The sequence below is a fragment of the Nerophis ophidion genome, linkage group LG03, assembly GCF_033978795.1.
Source record: "Nerophis ophidion isolate RoL-2023_Sa linkage group LG03, RoL_Noph_v1.0, whole genome shotgun sequence".
Lineage (NCBI taxonomy): Eukaryota > Metazoa > Chordata > Actinopteri > Syngnathiformes > Syngnathidae > Nerophis > Nerophis ophidion.
The window spans coordinates 80,748,849-80,767,692 of NC_084613.1; the positions used below are offsets into that span (position 1 = coordinate 80,748,849).

At 41.7% G+C, this 18,844-nt stretch overlaps 2 protein-coding genes across 3 annotated transcripts in view; both read right to left on the reverse strand.

Annotated features, from left to right (window-relative positions):
* Window positions 1-5,478, reverse strand: part of LOC133550107 (phospholipid phosphatase 2-like) — a 72,587-nt gene extending 67,109 nt beyond the window's left edge. Inside the window, exons 1-2 of one of the 2 annotated variants that reach the window (XM_061896181.1) lie at window positions 5,041-5,478; window positions 4,863-4,957 (exon numbers count right to left, since the gene is read on the reverse strand). In XM_061896181.1, the coding sequence (XP_061752165.1) occupies window positions 4,863-4,923 (61 nt within the window). In that variant the 5' untranslated portion in view covers window positions 4,924-4,957; window positions 5,041-5,478. The remainder of the gene's footprint in view (window positions 1-4,862; window positions 4,958-5,040) is intronic. The other variant, XM_061896180.1, reaches the window with a different exon arrangement.
* Window positions 5,479-14,063: 8,585 nt separating this feature from the next.
* Window positions 14,064-18,844, reverse strand: part of LOC133548861 (protein dispatched homolog 1-like) — a 42,875-nt gene continuing 38,094 nt past the window's right edge. The window contains exon 9 of the mRNA XM_061893797.1: window positions 14,064-15,063. Coding sequence (XP_061749781.1) covers window positions 14,419-15,063 — 645 coding nt within the window. The 3' untranslated portion in view covers window positions 14,064-14,418. The remainder of the gene's footprint in view (window positions 15,064-18,844) is intronic.

The window sequence follows — 18,844 nt, forward strand, 5'->3', positions numbered from 1 at the left end:
AAAATTATTCTAACCCAAATAGTTGAAATTAGATCATCTCCCACGGCAAACCAGACTGTATCCCCCCGGCACACACAGTGGTTGAAAAACACTGCTCTAATCAGTGATCACATGTTTATTAGATGGTGCATCAATACAAATCAAGTAATTCTTCTTTCTTTCTTTCCTAGTTTATTTCAAACATGACATATCTACAACATTATACATCAGGCAATTTGATATAATTTCACAATACATCATGTCCGAAAAGGAGTAGAAGGACGCGAAGGTTATTTAATCCTACCCCTTTCCCACGTCAGAGCATTCACAAATATATACATTCATTCACTGACCTTCTTTACAGCAAAATAGTAAATTGACATCCGTGAATGAGTAACACAACAGTTTTGTAATATGTACTTGATTAATTCAGTCGTTATTAACATACTGAGATGAAGAATATCTTATTTTCAATAAGGTTGAAAGTGTTTCTCATAGTTCTTCTTCTTTGTACTTTGTAAGCACTATTAATTCTAACAGCCTCTTAAAGGCCTACTGAAACCCACTACTACCGACCACGCAGTCTGATAGTTTATATATCAATGATGAAATATTAACATTGCAACACATGCCAATACGGCCTTTTTAGTTTGCTAAATTGCAATTTTAAATTTCCCGGGAGTTTCTTGTTGAAAACGTCGCGGAATGATGACTGTGATGAAATATTAGCGCTGCGCACACACAGAGCTAAAAGTTGTCTGCTTTAACCGCATAATTATACAGTATTTTGGACATCTGTGTTGCTGAATCTTTTGCTAATGTGTTCATTTAATAATGGAGACTATAAAAAACAATGTTGATGGTGGATAGCGGTGGATTCCAGCTGTCTTTAGCATCGAGACCCAGCCGGCGTTTGTTTGTTGTGAAAGCAGAGCGGTCAAGCTAACATGTTTTCTCTACGTCAACCAGCATGTTTTTGGATGGGGAAATTGTGATACCGTATTTCCTTGATTAGCCGCCGGGGCGCCAATTCATTTAAAACCTCTTCTCACTCCTGCGCTTATTCAAGGCATGCGGTAAAAGTAAGCAGGCGCTAATAATTTTAAAACCTCTTCTCACCCCTGCGCTTATCAATGGCATGCAGTAAAAAACTGAGTGTGATAAAAAATAATAATATTAAAAAATTATTCTGCATCCGCGGCCCGGTGGTTGGGGACCACTGCTCTACAGCATGTCATCACGCCCACTTTTACGCCATGCTGTCTGCGTGCCGGCCAGACTCATGCATTTCGCTACTTCGTGTACGAGATTGCAATGCATAGTTAATTGATCAACAGCCATACATTTTACACTGATGATTGTGATATAAACAACTTTAAAACTCTTAATAATATGCGCCACACTCTGTGAACCCTAACCAAGCACATTTCTGGAGAGCATTGGCTCTGTGGCACATTATAAACGCAGCATAGGGATTACCCATAATGCCGTGCATCCGTGACTCTTGGCTGTATTATACACGTGCCCCCAACCCCGCCCACCTCAACCAACGCACGGAGAAGAGGGGAGGAGGGGGGCGGGTTTTGGTGCCAGCGAGTGTATGGTGTAGCCAGGAGTCGTGGATGCATTGCATTCTGGGTAAGTGTTATGTTGCGTTTATAATGTGTTACAGAGCCAATGCTCTCCAGAAATGTTTGGTGTGGGTTCACAGAGTGTGGCGCATATTATTAAGAGTGATAAAGTTGTTTATATCACAACCATTAGTGTGATCTGTATGGCTTTGGAACAAGACCCCTGGTTTACACACTGTCAAAGCAAAACAAACTCCTCCACCATTTTGAAAATGTCGGCAGGGGGAGAGTCATGCGCTTATTAATTTGGGGAGCCAGTTTTACCCGGCAGTAATTCAAGGCAGGCGCATATTACATGCCCGGCGGCTATTCAAGGAAATACGGTATATATCTTACCGAAGACATCGGTGGATTATTCGTCGTTCTGCAGCAGCTGTGAGCGTGGCCCCTTGGCTTCTCTCTGAGACACAGTGTGTTCAACGTAGCCATCCGACCTCGATGTATGTCTTTACACTCTTTAAAATCTCACTAAAACACTATTAAAACAATAAGCAGATAAGGGATCTTCCAGAATTATCCTAGTACATGTGTCTAATTACATCTGAAAAGCTCACACTGCCGTCGCCCAGGGCTGTCGCTTTTTTTTTTTTCTTGTCCGTCGCTATCAATATCCTCGAACACAAATCTTTCATCCTTGCTCCAATTAATGGGGAAATTGTCGCTTTCTCGGTGAGAATCGCTCACGCTGCTGGCGTCCATGATTGTAATCAATGGGTGGATGTGAGGAGTCCGACAATCCGTGACGTCACGGCAGGGCTTTTTTAAGAGCAACCAAATGTTGCGAACTTTGTCGTCGATTTTCTTTACTAAATCCTTTCAGCAAAAAGATGGCAATATCACGAAATGATCAAGTATGACTCATAGAATGGACCTGCTATCCCCGTTTAAATAAGAAAATCTCATTTCAGCAGGCCTTTAAACTGGATCATATCAGTACAATGTTTCACTTTTTTACTTAATCCATTCCATAATTTAATTCCACATACTGATATGCTAAAGGTTTTAAGTGTTGTACATGCATACAAATGTTGTAAATTAGATATTCCTCTAGGGTTATATTTCTCCTCTTTAATTGAGAATAATTGCCCATCTATTTTGACTCCGCTACTTAAAAAACAATTATTTAAACCTTACCGTAGCGACTCCGCATTTATGACCTGGCACGATCACGGTATCACCACTGTGGAAGACCTCTATACAGACGGTGTGTTCTCATCCTTCGCTGAACTTTCTTCCAAATACGATTTGCCAAACTCCCACCTTTCTCGTTTCTTTCAGGTGAGGGACTTCGTAAAGAAGCAGTTCCCACACTTCCCAAATCGTCCCCCGGAAACTCTTATAGATACATTGCTATCTCTGAGCCCAAATCATAAAAAATGTATCTCTGTGATATATACCTCCTTAAGCTCAATTGCTCCAAACTCTTTATCGGTGATAAAAGCCTCGTGGGAGAGCGATCTTAACATCAACATATCTGATAAACTCTGGAACTCTGCCCTGAAACTGGTCCACTCCTCCTTGATTTGTGCCCGTCATGGTCTTATCCAGTGCAAAGTAATCCATAAAATTCACTACACTAATGCAAAACTATCCAAAATCTACCCCACTGTTAGCAATACCTGTAATAGATGCAAACAATCTCCGGCTGATCATGTCCATATGTTCTGGTCTTGCTCTAAATTATGTTCCTTTTGGGAGGACATTTTTGACACTATCGGAAAGGCATACGGTCAAAACTTTCCCTCCAACCCATTGTCAGCCATTTTCGGCATATGCCCTGATAGCACATGCCATGTGCCACTAAAACGTGTTGTGGCTTTTACGACCTTGCTGGCCAGGCGACTGATCTTGTTCAATTGGAAGCTGGCTCACCCCCCCATCACACGGCCGTTGGATTAAAGAGGTTCTTTACAATTTAAAATTGGAAAAACTTAGGTTTTCACTAAATGGCTCTGCTCAAGTGTTTGAAAGTTCATGGAGTCCTTTCTTACTGTATGTCAACTCTCTTGACTTATGTCCAGACGCAGATGAGGAATAATCTCCCTTTTATTTAGTAGTATTATTATTTATTTTTTTTATTTTTTTTCCCCCTTTCTCTCTCCTTTTAGTCCCTTTCTGTTTTTGGTCTTGTATGGGTGTATGTGTGAATGTGTGTGTCTTTGTCGTCTTACTTGTTGTTTGTGCCATGTGTCCCTGGTTGGTTCGACCTGAGTGGGGTGGATGGGTGAGTGAGTGGGTGGTTTTAGGGGTAAATCCATCCATCCATTTTCTACCGCTTATTCCCTTTCGGGGTCACGGGGGGCGCTGGCGCCTATCTCAGCTACAATCGGGCGAAAGGCCGGGTACACCCTGGACAAGTCGCCACCTCATCGCAGGGCCAACACAGACAACACAACAACACAGACAACATTCACACTCACATTCACACACTAGGGCCACTTTAGTGTTGCCAATCAACCTATCCCCAGGTGCATGTCTTTGGAGGTGGGAGGAAGCCGGAGTACCCGGAGGGAACCCACGCATTCACGGGGAGAACATGCAAACTCCACACAGAAAGATCCCGAGCCTGGATTTGAACCCAGGACTGCAGGAACTTCGTATTGTGAGGCAGACGCACTAACCCCTCTTCCACCGTGAAGCCCGTTTTAGGGGTAAAGGTATGAAGAATTCGCTGACTTTAAAATTGTACTGTTTCGACTTGCACCTTTTTTCTGTATATGTGAAAAAGTCAATAAAAAAAAGTTGGATTAATTGAGAATAATTCTTGTACATTCTTTGGTAGCAGGTTATAATTTGCTTTGTACATCATTTTAGCTGTTTGCAATTTTACCAAATCATCGAGCTTTAATATTTGACTCAATAAATAAAGGGTTTGTATACAAACCTTTTATTTATGTTGGATATAGAGAACATATATGTTCTCTATATCCAACATACTTAGGTGGTTTAGATAAGATTATTTTGGGAGAAGTTAGAACAGTATAGTAGATCCTGGAGCATTCTTTCTAAGTCTGTGTTGGGAAACAACATGGCTTGTTTGAACAAGATAGCGACCATAGATGACTTGTTCTCCAACACTGAGTGGAACAACTCCTGTCTGCAATTGCATGTTTTTTCTGCATGGTGCAACTTGTTTGAAGGTGAAATATGATAATAAACCATGTGCTTTGGTGTTGAGCAATCACACGCGTCACAGTGTTTTGTTTTCCACCTCGCGTTTGTTTACACACCAAGACTTTTGAAACAACTCACCAATGAAGACGGAAAGAACGTCCACCGCCGCCAGCAGCACCCTCTTGCCTTGCTCGGTCATGTTTCCCCCCCTCGCTGTCGTGGAAGAAATGTCCCTTTAAAACAGTCGTGGAAACAAAGAGGAGACCCGGCGGTTTACAAAAGGAGAGCGCGGTTCTCCGTTGGGTCCGCGGCGTACCTGTGGTCTGGTGACCGCTGGAAGAAGACCTCGCCAGGTGAGCAGCGCCGGTGTGGAGGAGGTGACTCTGCGGGTCAATCTGCACATTGACGGCCCGACAAGAGCGGAGTGGAGGAGGCGGGGTCGGGGCTCCGTGCTTCGACCTCCCCTCTCCGGTGGAAAGGAGAGGTTAAACCCCGCCTCCCAGTCTTGAAATCAGGTGGAAGAATATATTTCTTACCATAACTTCTCCCTCTTTGTGATTTAAATAGGTTAGTTAGTTCGGTGACGGCGATTATTAGCGAACCATGCGATTTTTCTATTTGACGAATACGTTCACAAATTTTTTTTAATTCTGTTCTTCAAACATATGTAAGTGTTTTTGACCGCAAAAATTATTATTATTTGTTTTAATTCTGTCTTTAAAACATAAGTGTTTTTAACCGCAACGAGTGTTTCGAATGGCGTCCATCTTGATTCTCCGACCCGCCACTAATTACAGATGTGTGACGTCAGCAATAATGATTTACTTCCGGGTTTAATCACGTGGTTATGTTTACGTCTTGAAAGTGAACAGTAACCTGGAACATTTCGTCATTTTTCCTTTAGAAAAAAGATTTACAATTCTACATTAAAACACTCTCTACCTCTAACAACAAAAAAGCTGTGAAAACGATGATGCTGTGTTCCAAATTTAAGTTTTTTACTGAAATTGAGTGAGCCTATGGCTTTGCATTTTGTTGAATACATATATATATATATATATATATACGAAAAAAAAAATATATATATATATATATGTATATACTTTTTTTCTATTCTATTTTAGTTACTTTGAATCTACAAAATCTATAAAAGCTGTGAAACGATGATGCTGTGTTCCAAATGTAATTTTTTTACTGAAATTGAGTGAGCCTATACATATATATATATATATATATATATATATATATATATATATATATGGAGTCCTTTCTTACTGTATGTCAACTCTCTTGACACGTGACAAAGAAGTTGGGAAAGGTGGCAATAAATACTGATAAAGTTGAGGAATGCTCATCAAACACTTATATGGACCATCCCACAGGTGTGCAGGCTAATTGGGAACAGGTGCCATGTTTGGATATAAAAGCAGCTTCCATGAAATGTTAAGTAATTCCCAATATATATACTTTTTTTCTATTCTATTTTAGTTATTTTGAATCTACAACACCCTGGGGCTGTTTTATTTTGTACTGTTTTTTCACTTATTTTTATCTTTGTTTCTCGTCGGTTTGTTTGTAAATGTTGAAATTTATAAATAAAAGTAAAAAAAAAAAAACAACAAAAAAAACATTTTCATTTTTTAAAATTCTAACACAGCCATAACAAATGCGTTATGTTAACGTCATAGTCCAATGTACATATATATATACACATATATATATATATATATATATATATATATATATATATATATATATATAAATATATATATATATATATATATAAATATATATATATATATATATAAATAAATATATATATATATATATATAAATATATATATATATATATATATATATATATATATATATATATATATATATATATATTATATATATATATATATATATATATATATATATATATATATATATATATATATATATATATGGCAGCAAGGTTGTGGTAGAGGGGTTAGTGCGTCTGCCTCACAATACGAAGGTCCTGAATAGTCCTGGGTTCAATCCCGGGCTCGGGATCTTTCTGTGTGGAGTTTGCATGTTCTCCCCGTGACTGCGTGGGTTCCCTCCGGGTACTCCGGCTTCCTCCCACCTCCAAAGACATGCATCTGGGGATAGGTTGATTGGCAACACTAAATTGGCCCTAGTGTGTGAATGTGAGTGTGAATGTTGTCTGTCTATCTGTGTTGGCCCGTCGATGAGGTGGCGACTTGTCCAGGGTGTACCCCGCCTTCCGCCCGATTGTAGCTGAGATAGGCACAAGCGCCCCCTATGACCCCGAAGGGAATAAGCGGTAGAAAATGGATGGATGGATGGATGGAAGGATATATATATACAAATCCCATTTCCATATGAGTTGGGAAATTGTGTTGGATGTAAATATAAACAGAATACAATGATTTGCAAATCCTTTTCAACCCATATTCATGCTACAAAGACAACATATTTGATGTTCAAACTGATAAACATTTTTTTTTCTCGCAAATATCCATTAACTTTAAAATTTGATGCCAGCAACACGTGACAAAGAAGTTGGGAAAGGTGGCAATAAATACTGATAAAGTTGAGGAATGCTCATCAAACACTTATATGGACCATCCCACAGGTGTGCAGGCTAATTGGGAACAGGTGCCATGTTTGGATATAAAAGCAGCTTCCATGAAATGTTAAGTAATTCCCAAAGAAGGATGGGGCGGGGGTTACCACTTTGTAAGCAAATTGTCGAATAGTTTTAGAACAACATTTCTCAACGAGCTATTGCAAGGAATTTAGGGATTTTACCATCTACGGTCTGTAAAATCTTTAAAAAGTTCAGAGAATCTGGAGAAATCACTGCACGTAAGCGATGATATTATGGACTTTTGATTGATTGATACTTTTATTAGTAGTTTGCACAGTACAGTACATATTCCGTACAATTGACCACTAAATGGTAACACCCGAATAAGTTTTTCAACTTGTTTAAGTCGGGGTCCACGTTAATCAATTCATGGTATCCCTCAGGTCCCTCGATCCCTCAGGCGGTACTGCATCAAAAACCGACATCAGTGTGTAAAGGATATCATCACATGGGCTCAGGAACACTTCATAAAACCACTGTCAGTAACTACAGTTGGTCGCTACATCTGTAAGTGCAAGTTAAAACTCTGCTATGCAAAGCCAAACCCATTTATTAACAATATCCTGAAATGCCGCCGGCTTGGCTGGAGCCCGAGCTCACCTAAGATGGACTGATGCAAAGTGGAAAGGTGTTCTGTGGTCTGACGAGTCCACATTTCAAATTATATTTGGAAACTATATATATATATACATATACATATATATATATATATATATATATATATATATATATATATATATATATATATATATACACATATGTAGGTGTGGGAAAAAATCACAAGACTACTTCATCTCTACAGATCTGTTTCATGAGGGGTTCCCTCAATCATCAGGAGATTTTAATGGAAGCATTCACATACAATGGTTTATATAGAGCACAGAGTGGGTGGGTACAAGCAGGCGTAGGGTGTGGTGATTGGCTCATGTGTTACCTAGGAGGTGTTTCCGCCTGTGGCGGCATGTTGAAATGATTTCACTGCGCTTGTTGAGGGATGATAGCTCTGGATGATATATAATAAACAGTTTCTCTTTTAAGCATAGGTTGCATCTTTTATTACCACTGTTGTAAGGTGTGCTGGATGCAAGAATTTGCCATGTTATTGAATATTCAACATTATTGTCTTTGAGGTTCCAAATGTGTTTGCTGAGTTCGGTAGAATTCTGCAAAGTCTGGTTTCTAAAGGAGGCGTTGTGATTATTCCATCTTGTTTTGAATGCTCCTTCGGTTAATCCTACGTACGTGTCGGATGTGTTAATGTCCTTGCGTATTACCTTTGCTTGGTAAACGACGAACACATGAGCCAATCACCACACCCTACGCCTGCTTGTACCCACCCACTCTGTGCTCTATATAAACCATTGTATGTGAATGCTTCCATTAAAATCTCCTGATGATTGAGGGAACCCCTCATGAAACAGATCTGTAGAGATGAAGTAGTCTTGTGATTTTTTCCCACACCTACATATTGCGCTCTACCACGGTATCGAGCACTATTCTCCGGATAATCCAATCAAGACATATTCCGCTCCAAATTGACATTTGTTGAGCACTGTACGACGATCCGAAATGGAAAAGTTCAGCATCGACTACTCCACGAAGAACATTCCCATACCCGCGCAGAAGGACTACAAGCAAAGACTCATAGAAAAGACGGAACACTTCCTAAGAAGGATGCGGTGGAAAGCACACTTTTTCCTCCACCCTGAAACAAAAGGAACGCAAAAGGAAACTTACGGATTCAAATCTACCAAGAACCCACCCACAGTCAAGGAATTAAAGGACTTTGAGAACGACATGCTCAAAATGATACAATCAGTCAAATTTAAGCCAGCCGGCAACCCATTCCTCACCAAGCTGAAAAATGACACGGAGCACATCAAGAAAGTAAGCAACCTCATCATAGCCGCCGATAAAACCACAAACTTCTACAGAATGGACATACCAGAACATAACTCTTTACTGGACAAAAGCATCACCAAATCATACAAAAAAGCGCAACCCAACACTTTACAGAACATCCACCTGGAAAACAAGCGGATCGCAACCGAACTGGACATTGAGGACAGGGTGGACGCCACAGCCAACAAAGAAGCATTCATCACACTGAAGGACCACAAACCCAACTTCGCAAATAACCCAACATGCCGACTAATAAACCCAACTAAATCCGAAATAGGAAAAATCAGCAAAATAATCCTGGACAGAATCAACGCAAAAATCAAGGACAAAACACCACTCAACCAATGGAGAAATACAGCAGCAGTAATCAAATGGTTCAACAACATCCAAGACAAACAACAACACAACTTTATCTCCTTCGACATCGAAGAATTTTACCCTTCCATCACGCAAGACCTACTGACCCAAGCACTAAACTTCGCCTCGGACTACGACTCAATCACAGGCAACGAAAGAAACATCATCATCCACGCAAAGAACTCCATACTCATCCACAACAGTACACCATGGCAAAAAAAGAACAATTCAACATTTGACGTTACTATGGGGAGTTTTGACGGAGCAGAAACGTGCGAACTCGTTGGGAGTTTCCTCCTCTCCCAGCTTGCTAGCCTCAACCTGAACCTTGGTATTTACCGTGATGATGGACTGGCAGTGTGCCGCGCCTCGCCAAGGAGCAGCGAGAACACCAAGAAGCGCATATGCCAAATCTTCAAAGAAAACGGCCTACGGATCACGATTGAAGCCAACAAGCAAACCGTCAACTTCCTCGACGTCACTTTCAACCTGAGAAATAACAGCTACCAACCATTCACGAAACCCAACACAACACTCCAATACGTGCACCACGACAGCAACCACCCACCCACCACCACGAAAAGAATACCTACCGGAATTAATAAAAGGCTATCGATGCTGTCATCCAGCAAAGCTGAATTCGACCAAACAACCCCCCCGTACCAGAAAGCACTTGATGAAAGCGGATACAACTTCACCCTCACCTATGAACCCACCCCAGGAAACCAACCAAAAAAGAGCAGAAAACGAAACAACATCATCTGGTACAATCCGCCATTCAGCAAAAACGTCTCAACCAACATCGGCCGCAAGTTCCTCACTCTGATCGACAAACACTTCCCCAAAGGCAACACCCTAAGAAAAATATTCAACAAGAACAACATTAAATTGAGCTACAGCTGTATGAATAACATGCAACAAATCATTTCAAACCACAACAAAGCAATTGCAAAAGGACTGCCTACCCCCAGACTAAACGACTCTGGAACCAATAATGAATGTAACTGTCGCAAGAAACCTGATTGCCCTCTCAACGGAAGGTGCTTACAGACATCAGTCGTTTACCAAGCAAAGGTAATACGCAAGGACATTAACACATCCGACACGTACGTAGGATTAACCGAAGGAGCATTCAAAACAAGATGGAATAATCACAACGCCTCCTTTAGAAACCAGACTTTGCAGAATTCTACAGAACTCAGCAAACACATTTGGAACCTCAAAGACAATAATGTTGAATATTCAATAACATGGCAAATTCTTGCATCCAGCACACCTTACAACAGTGGTAATAAAAGATGCAACCTATGCTTAAAAGAGAAACTGTTTATTATATATCATCCAGAGCTATCATCCCTCAACAAGCGCAGTGAAATCATTTCAACATGCCGCCACAGGCGGAAACACCTCCTAGGTAACACATGAGCCAATCACCACACCCTACGCCTGCTTGTACCCACCCACTCTGTGCTCTATATAAACCATTGTATGTGAATGCTTCCATTAAAATCTCCTGATGATTGAGGGAACCCCTCATGAAACAGATCTGTAGAGATGAAGTAGTCTTGTGATTTTTTCCCACACCTACATATTGCGCTCTACCACGGTATCGAGCACTATTCTCCGGATAATCCAATCAAGACATATATATACACATATATATATATACACATATATATATACATATATATATATATATATATATATATATATATATATATATATATATATATATATATATATATATATATACACACACACACGGGTATAAAAAATACTTTGATATATTGTTTTGTTATGCAATGAGGTCCATTTGCGCCATCTGCTGGTATCTAAAAGTCTATAAATATGACTGCAAACCGGAAGCTGTTAGCAGACCCCCTGCACTCTGCCACTGTCTGATATTGCTCTGCAAAATATTATAAATTACACTAAAGCTAACGTGAGATCTATTGTAAGATACAGTTATTTACCAGCACTTGAAATGCTATATTGGTGAATTTTTGTTTTGAATTGGATGTTGCAGACGTCAGATGTATTACTATTTTGCACTGAAGCCTATATTATTTCCCCCTTGTTAACATTGATTGATTTATTTGAAACTTTTATGGGTAGATTGCACAGTTCAGTACATATTCCCTATAATTGACCACTAAATGGTTACACCCAAATAGGTTTTTCAACTGTTTAAGTCAGGGTCTACGTTAATCAATTAATGATACAAATATATACTATCAACATAATACAGTCATCACACAAGTTAATCATCAGAGTAGATACATTGAATTATTGACATTATTTACAATAATAGGTTAGGTTGGGTTGCTATCAGCATAATTCAGTCATGAACAATTATATCTGAGAAATGAACATTGTAACAGTGTAGGTCTTACTTAGTAGGATATGTACAGTGAGCTCAGAAAGCATAAGAGCAAGTATAACCATTTGATTATTATTATTACATAATTTTTATAGGCAACAAAATTCAGAATGGATGTTTACCCGAAGACACTTATTTCGGCCTGCAAGTTAGATGTATGCAAAATATCATCACGATGACGCATCATCTAAAAAACATTAATAAAGATAATCAGCCACCCACTATTACTAGATTGGTACATACCCTGACTAACAAGATCAAACCTGCACTTATCAACGCCGACACGCAGGTTTTGATCTCGGGGAATGCCAAGACTTGGGCGTACACTACAATTGACATTTTGAGGAATCATTATCTAAAATCCTTACAAATTAAGAAGGACAAGTTCACTCTGGTAATAGGCACACACTGGAGGTCCTCTTTTTGTGTTGCCTCACTGGGCTATGAAAAAATTGGGGACAAATTGAGTTTTGACACACCACAACTACAAACCCCGTTTCCATATGAGTTGGGAAATTGTGTTAGATGTAAATATAAACGCAATACAATGATTTGCAAATCCTTTTCAACCCATATTCAATTGAATGCACGAAAAAGACAAGATATTTGATGTTCAAACTCATAAACTTTATTTTTTTTTTGCAAATAATAATTAGAATTTCATGTATGCAACACGCGCCAAAGTAGTTGGGAAAGGGCATGTTCAATCGATCAATCAATCAATGTTTATTTATATAGCCCCAAATCACAAATGTCTCAAAGGACTGTACAAACCATTACGACTACGACATCCTCGGAAGAACCCACAAAAGGGCAAGGAAAACTCACACCCAGTGGGCAGGGAGAATTCACATCCAGTGGGACGCCAGTGACAATGCTGACTATGAGAAACCTTGGAGAGGACCTCAAATGTGGGCAACCCCTCTAGGGGACCGAAAGCAATGGATGTCGAGCGGGTCTAACATGATACTGTGAAAGTTCAATCCATAGTGGCTCCAACACAGCCGCGAGAGTTCAGTTCAAGCGGATCCAAGACAGCAGCGAGAGTCCCGTCCACAGGAAATCATCTCAAGCGGAGGCGGATCAGCAGCGTAGAGATGTCCCCAACCAATACACAGGCGAGCGGTCCATCCTGGGTCCCGACGAGCGGTCCATCCTGGGTCTCGACTCTGGACAGCCAGTACTTCATCCATGGTCATCGGACCGGACCCCCTTCACAAGGGAGGGGGGGGGACATAGGAGAAAAAAGAAAAGAAGCGGCAGATCAACTGGTCTAAAAAGGAGGTCTATTTAAAGGCTAGAGTATACAGATGAGTTTTAAGGTGAGACTTAAATTCACCACTGTGTTACATCACCTTTTCTTTTAACAACACTCAAACGTTTGGGAACTGAGGAAACTAATTGTTGAAGCTTTGAAAATGGAATTATTTCCCATTCTTGTTTTATGTAGAGCTTCAGTCGTTCAACAGTCCGGGGTCTCCGCTGTCGTATTTTACGCTTTATAATGCGCCAAACATTTTCGATGGGAGACAGGTCTGGATTGCAGGCGGGCCAGGAAAATACCCGCACTCTTTTTTTACAAAACGCCGCGATGAGGTGGCGACTTGTACAGGGTGTACGCCGCCTTCCGCCCGATTGTAGCTGAGATAAGCACCAGCGACCCCCGTGACCCCAAAGGGAATAAGCGGTAGAAATGGATGGATGGAGTTCCCAAACGTTTATTGAGTGTTGTTAAAAGAAAATGTGATGTAACACAGTGGTGAACATGCCCTTTCCCAACTACTTTGGCACATGTTGCAGCCATGAAATTCTAGGTTAATTATCATTTGCAAAAAAAAAAAAAGTTTGAGTTTGAACATCAAATATCTTGTCTTTGTAGTGCATTCAACTGAATATGGGTTTAAAAGGATTTGCAAATCATTGTATTCCGTTTATATTTACATCTAACACAATTTCCCAACTCATATGGAAACGGGGTTTGTAATAATACTTGGTTAAATGAAGTATTGTTGGCAGTTTTTGGATGTTTTTAGAGGACTTTATTGGAGAGATGAAGTGAAGTGAATTATTTTTATATAGCGCTTTTCTCTAGTGACTCAAAGCGCTTTACATAGTGAAACCCAATATCTAAGTTCCATTTAAACCAGTGTGGGTGGCACTGGGAGCAGGTGGGTAAAGTGTCTTGCCCAAGGACACAACGGCAGTGACTAGGATGGCGGAAGCGGGAATCGAACCTGCAACCCTCAAGTTGCTGGCACGGCCACTCTACCAACCGAGCTATACCGCCCCACTCCAGTGGTGATAGATGACTCCAGTTAGCGGCATTGCGCATATTACAAATTACAATGCGTCAAAATGAATAGGGATTGTGAAAGATTCCCCAAAAAAGTGCAAAATAGATTAATAGCGCAGCTCTAGTTTGTGCCCTCAAAAAAAGCCCGACACTGCAGTTTTTTGGGCAGCGGGATCTGTCCACAGTTGCCCTGCGGCCCCAGGCAGTGGCACAGGGACTGGAAGAAGAAGGTGGCGAAAGCCCAGCTGGTGCACATGATCACCATCATGAAGGTGCCCAGCCGGACGAAGGCCACCACGCTCGAGGGCATCATCGCAGCGCCGGCCACGAACGTGGTGAGGGCGGCCATGGCGATGGCCGAGCCTGTCCGGCTGAGGGAGAAAACCACCTTCCCTCCGCGATCCGGCACTGGGGCCAGCCTGTAGGCCACGCCGTAATGCACGGCGAAGTCCACGCACAGCCCCACTGCCACAGAAATGGTGAGTGACTCAAAGATGTCCAGCTTCCAGCCCAGGAGCACCAGGAGGCCGTCGGTGACGTAGATGGTGCCGGTGATGGACAGGATGGCGAACAGGCTGATGACCAGGTTCCAGGTGGTCAGCACCATGACGCCGAAAGCCACGCCCACGGAGAGCGCCATGGACATCAGCGTGCCGCTGGACAGACTCTTCTGCACGTCGAAGAGCGCCAGGTTGTCGCCGTGGAACCAGCCGTGACGGAGGCCTGTTGGAGCTTCACGCATCTCCCCGCTGATCCAGGTGTCCACCTGAAACAAACGTCTCCTGTAATGCTCGTACTCATTCGGGCGGGGGTCGGAAAAAAAATACATGTTTTTTGATGTAACATGTTTTGTGTAGGAGGACAAAGAGGACACAAACATTCCCAATTGTTAGAAAGCCCGCTGTTTAATATGTTTGTGTTCATGCTTCACTGAGGAAAGTATTTGGCCAGCGCCGTTTTGTCCTACTCGTTTCAGCGGCCCATGAACTCACCGTTGTGTGGAATGTGACTCACCTGTTTGTGTGCATGTACAACTTTCTCCGACGCTGCCACAGAAAGACGTGTTTTATGCCACTCCTTATCGTATTTGCCAACCCTCCCGGTTTTTCCGGGAGACTCCCGAATTTCAGTGCCCCTCCCGAAAATCTCCTGGGGAAACCATTCTCCCGAATTTCAACAACAGCCATACAGGTCACACTGAGGGTGGCCGTATAAACAACTTTAACGCTGCTACAAATATGCGCCACACTGTGAACCCACACCAAACAAGAATGACAACCACATTTCAGGAGAACAACCGCACTGTAACACAATATAAACACAACAGAACAAATACCCAGAACCCCTTGCAGCACTAACTCTTCCAGCTACCCCCTACCCCCCAACACCCTGCCTCAACCTCGCCCCCCTAAGCCCGCCCACCCAAATTCCAAGCTGCTGTTTTGAGGCACGTTAAAAAAATAATGCACTTTGTGACTTTAATAATGAATATGGCAGTGCCATGTTGGCATTTTTCTTTACATAACTTGAGTTGATTTATTTTGGAAAACCTTGTTACATTGTTTAATGCATCCAGCGGGGCATCACAACAAAATTAGGCATAATAATGTGTTAATTGCACGACTGTATATATCGGTATCGGTTTATATAGGTATCGGTAATTAAGAGTTGGACAATATCGGAATATCGGATATCGGCAAAAAAGCCATTATCGGACATATCTCTAACAGCAACAGCCATACAGGTCACACTGAGGGTGGCCGTATAAACAACTTTAACACTGTTACAAATATGCGCCACACTGTGAACCCACACCAAACAAGAATGACAAACACATTTTGGGAGAACATCCGCACCGTAACAGAACATAAACACAACAGAACAAATACCCAGAACCCCTTGCGGCACTACCTCTTCCGGCTACCCCCTGCCCCCCTAACCCCGCACACCCCAACCTCCTCATGCTTTCTTAGGGAGACCATGTCCCAAATTCCAAGCTGTTGTTTTGAGGCCCGTTTTAAAAAATAATGCACTTTGTGACTTCAGTAATAAATATGGCAGTGTCATGTTGGCATTTTTTTACATAACCTGAGTTGATTTGGCGCATCACAACAAAATTAGGCATAATTATGTGTTAATTCCACGACTGTATATCGGTATCGGTTGATATCGGTAATTAAGAGTTGTACAATATTGGGATATCGGCAAAAAAACCCATTATCGGACGTATCTCTAACAGCAACAGCCATACAGGTCACACTGAGGGTGGCCGTATAAAGAACTTTAACACTGTTAGAATTATGCACCACACTGTGAACCCACACCAAACAAGAATGACAAACACATTTCGGGAGAACATCCGCACCATAACACAAGAAACACCACAGAACAAATACCCAGAACCCCTTACCCCTTGCAGCACTAACTCTTCCGGGACGCTACAATATACATCCCGATACCAGCAAACCCCCGTCCCCTCTCCCCCCATCCCCCAAATTTGTAGGTCTCAAAGTGGGGAAGCATCACAACAAAATTAGGCATAACAATGTGTTAATTCCACGACTGTATATATCGGTATCGGTTGATATCGGTAATTAAGAGTTGTACAATATCGGAATATCGGATATCGGCAAAAAAAACATTATCGGACGTATCTCTAACAGCAACAGCCATACAGGTCACACTGAGGGTGGCCGTATAAACAACTTTAACACTGTTACAAATATGCGCCACACTGTGAACCCACACCAAACAAGAATGACAAACACATTTTGGGAGAACATCCGCACCATAACACAAGAGACACCACAGAACAAATACCCAGAACCCCTTACCCCTTGCAGCACTAACTCTTCCGGGACGCTACAATATACACCCCCGCTACCACCAAACCCCATCCCCCATCCCCCCCATCCCCCAAATTCGGAGGTCTCAAGGTGGGGAAGTATCACAACAAAATTAGGCATAATTATGTGTTAATTCCACGACTGTATATATCGGTATCGGTTGATATCGGTAATTAAGAGTTGTACAATATCGGAATATCGGATATCGGCAAAAAACCCCATTGTCGGACGTATCTCTAACAGCAACAGCCATACAGGTCACACTGAGGGTTGCCGTATAAAGAACTTTAACACTGTTAGAATTATGCACCACAATGTGAACCCACACCAAACAAGAATGACAAACACATTTCGGGAGAACATCCGCACCATAACACAACAAACACCACAGAACAAATACCCAGAACCCCTTACCCTTTGCAGCACTAACTCTTCCGGGATGCTACAATATACATCCAGATACCACCAAACCCCCGTCCCCTCTTCCCCCCATCCCCCAAATTTGGAGGTCTCAAGGTGGGGAAGTATCACAACAAAATTAGGCATAATAATGTGTTAATTCCACGACTGTATATATCGGTATCGGTTGATATCGGTAATTAAGAGTTGTACAATATCGGAATATCAGATATCGGCAAAAAAAAACATTATCGGACGTATCTCTAACAGCAACAGCCATACAGGTCACACTGAGGGTGGCCGTATAAAGAACTTTAACACTGTTAGAATTATGCACCACACTGTGAACCCACACCAAACAAGAATGACAAACACATTTCGGGAGAACATCCGCACCATAACACAAGAAACACCACAGAACAAATACCCAGAACCCCTTACCCCTTGCAGCACTAACTCTTCCGGGACGCTACAATATACATCCCGATACCAGCAAACCCCCGTCCCCTCTCCCCCCATCCCCCAAATTTGTAGGTCTCAAAGTGGGGAAGTATCACAACAAAATTAGGCATAACAATGTGTTAATTCCACGACTGTATATATCGGTATCGGTTGATATCGGTAATTAAGAGTTGTACAATATCGGAATATCGGATATCGGCAAAAAAACTATTGTCGGAAGTATCTCTAACAGCAACAGCCATACAGGTCACACTGAGGGTGGTCGTATAAAGAACTTTAACACTGTTACAAATATGCACCACACTGTGAACCCACACCAAACAAGAATGACAAACACATTTCGGGAGAACATCCGCACCATAACACAAGAAACACCACAGAACAAATACCCAGAACCCCTTACCCCTTGCAGCACTAACTCTTCCGGGACGCTACAATATACATCCCGATACCAGCAAACCCCCGTCCCCTCTCCCCCCATCCCCCAAATTTGTAGGTCTCAAAGTGGGGAAGCATCACAACAAAATTAGGCATAACAATGTGTTAATTCCACGACTGTATATATCGGTATCGGTTGATATCGGTAATTAAGAGTTGTACAATATCGGAATATCGGATATCGGCAAAAAAAACATTATCGGACGTATCTCTAACAGCAACAGCCATACAGGTCACACTGAGGGTGGCCGTATAAACAACTTTAACACTGTTACAAATATGCGCCACACTGTGAACCCACACCAAACAAGAATGACAAACACATTTTGGGAGAACATCCGCACCATAACACAAGAGACACCACAGAACAAATACCCAGAACCCCTTACCCCTTGCAGCACT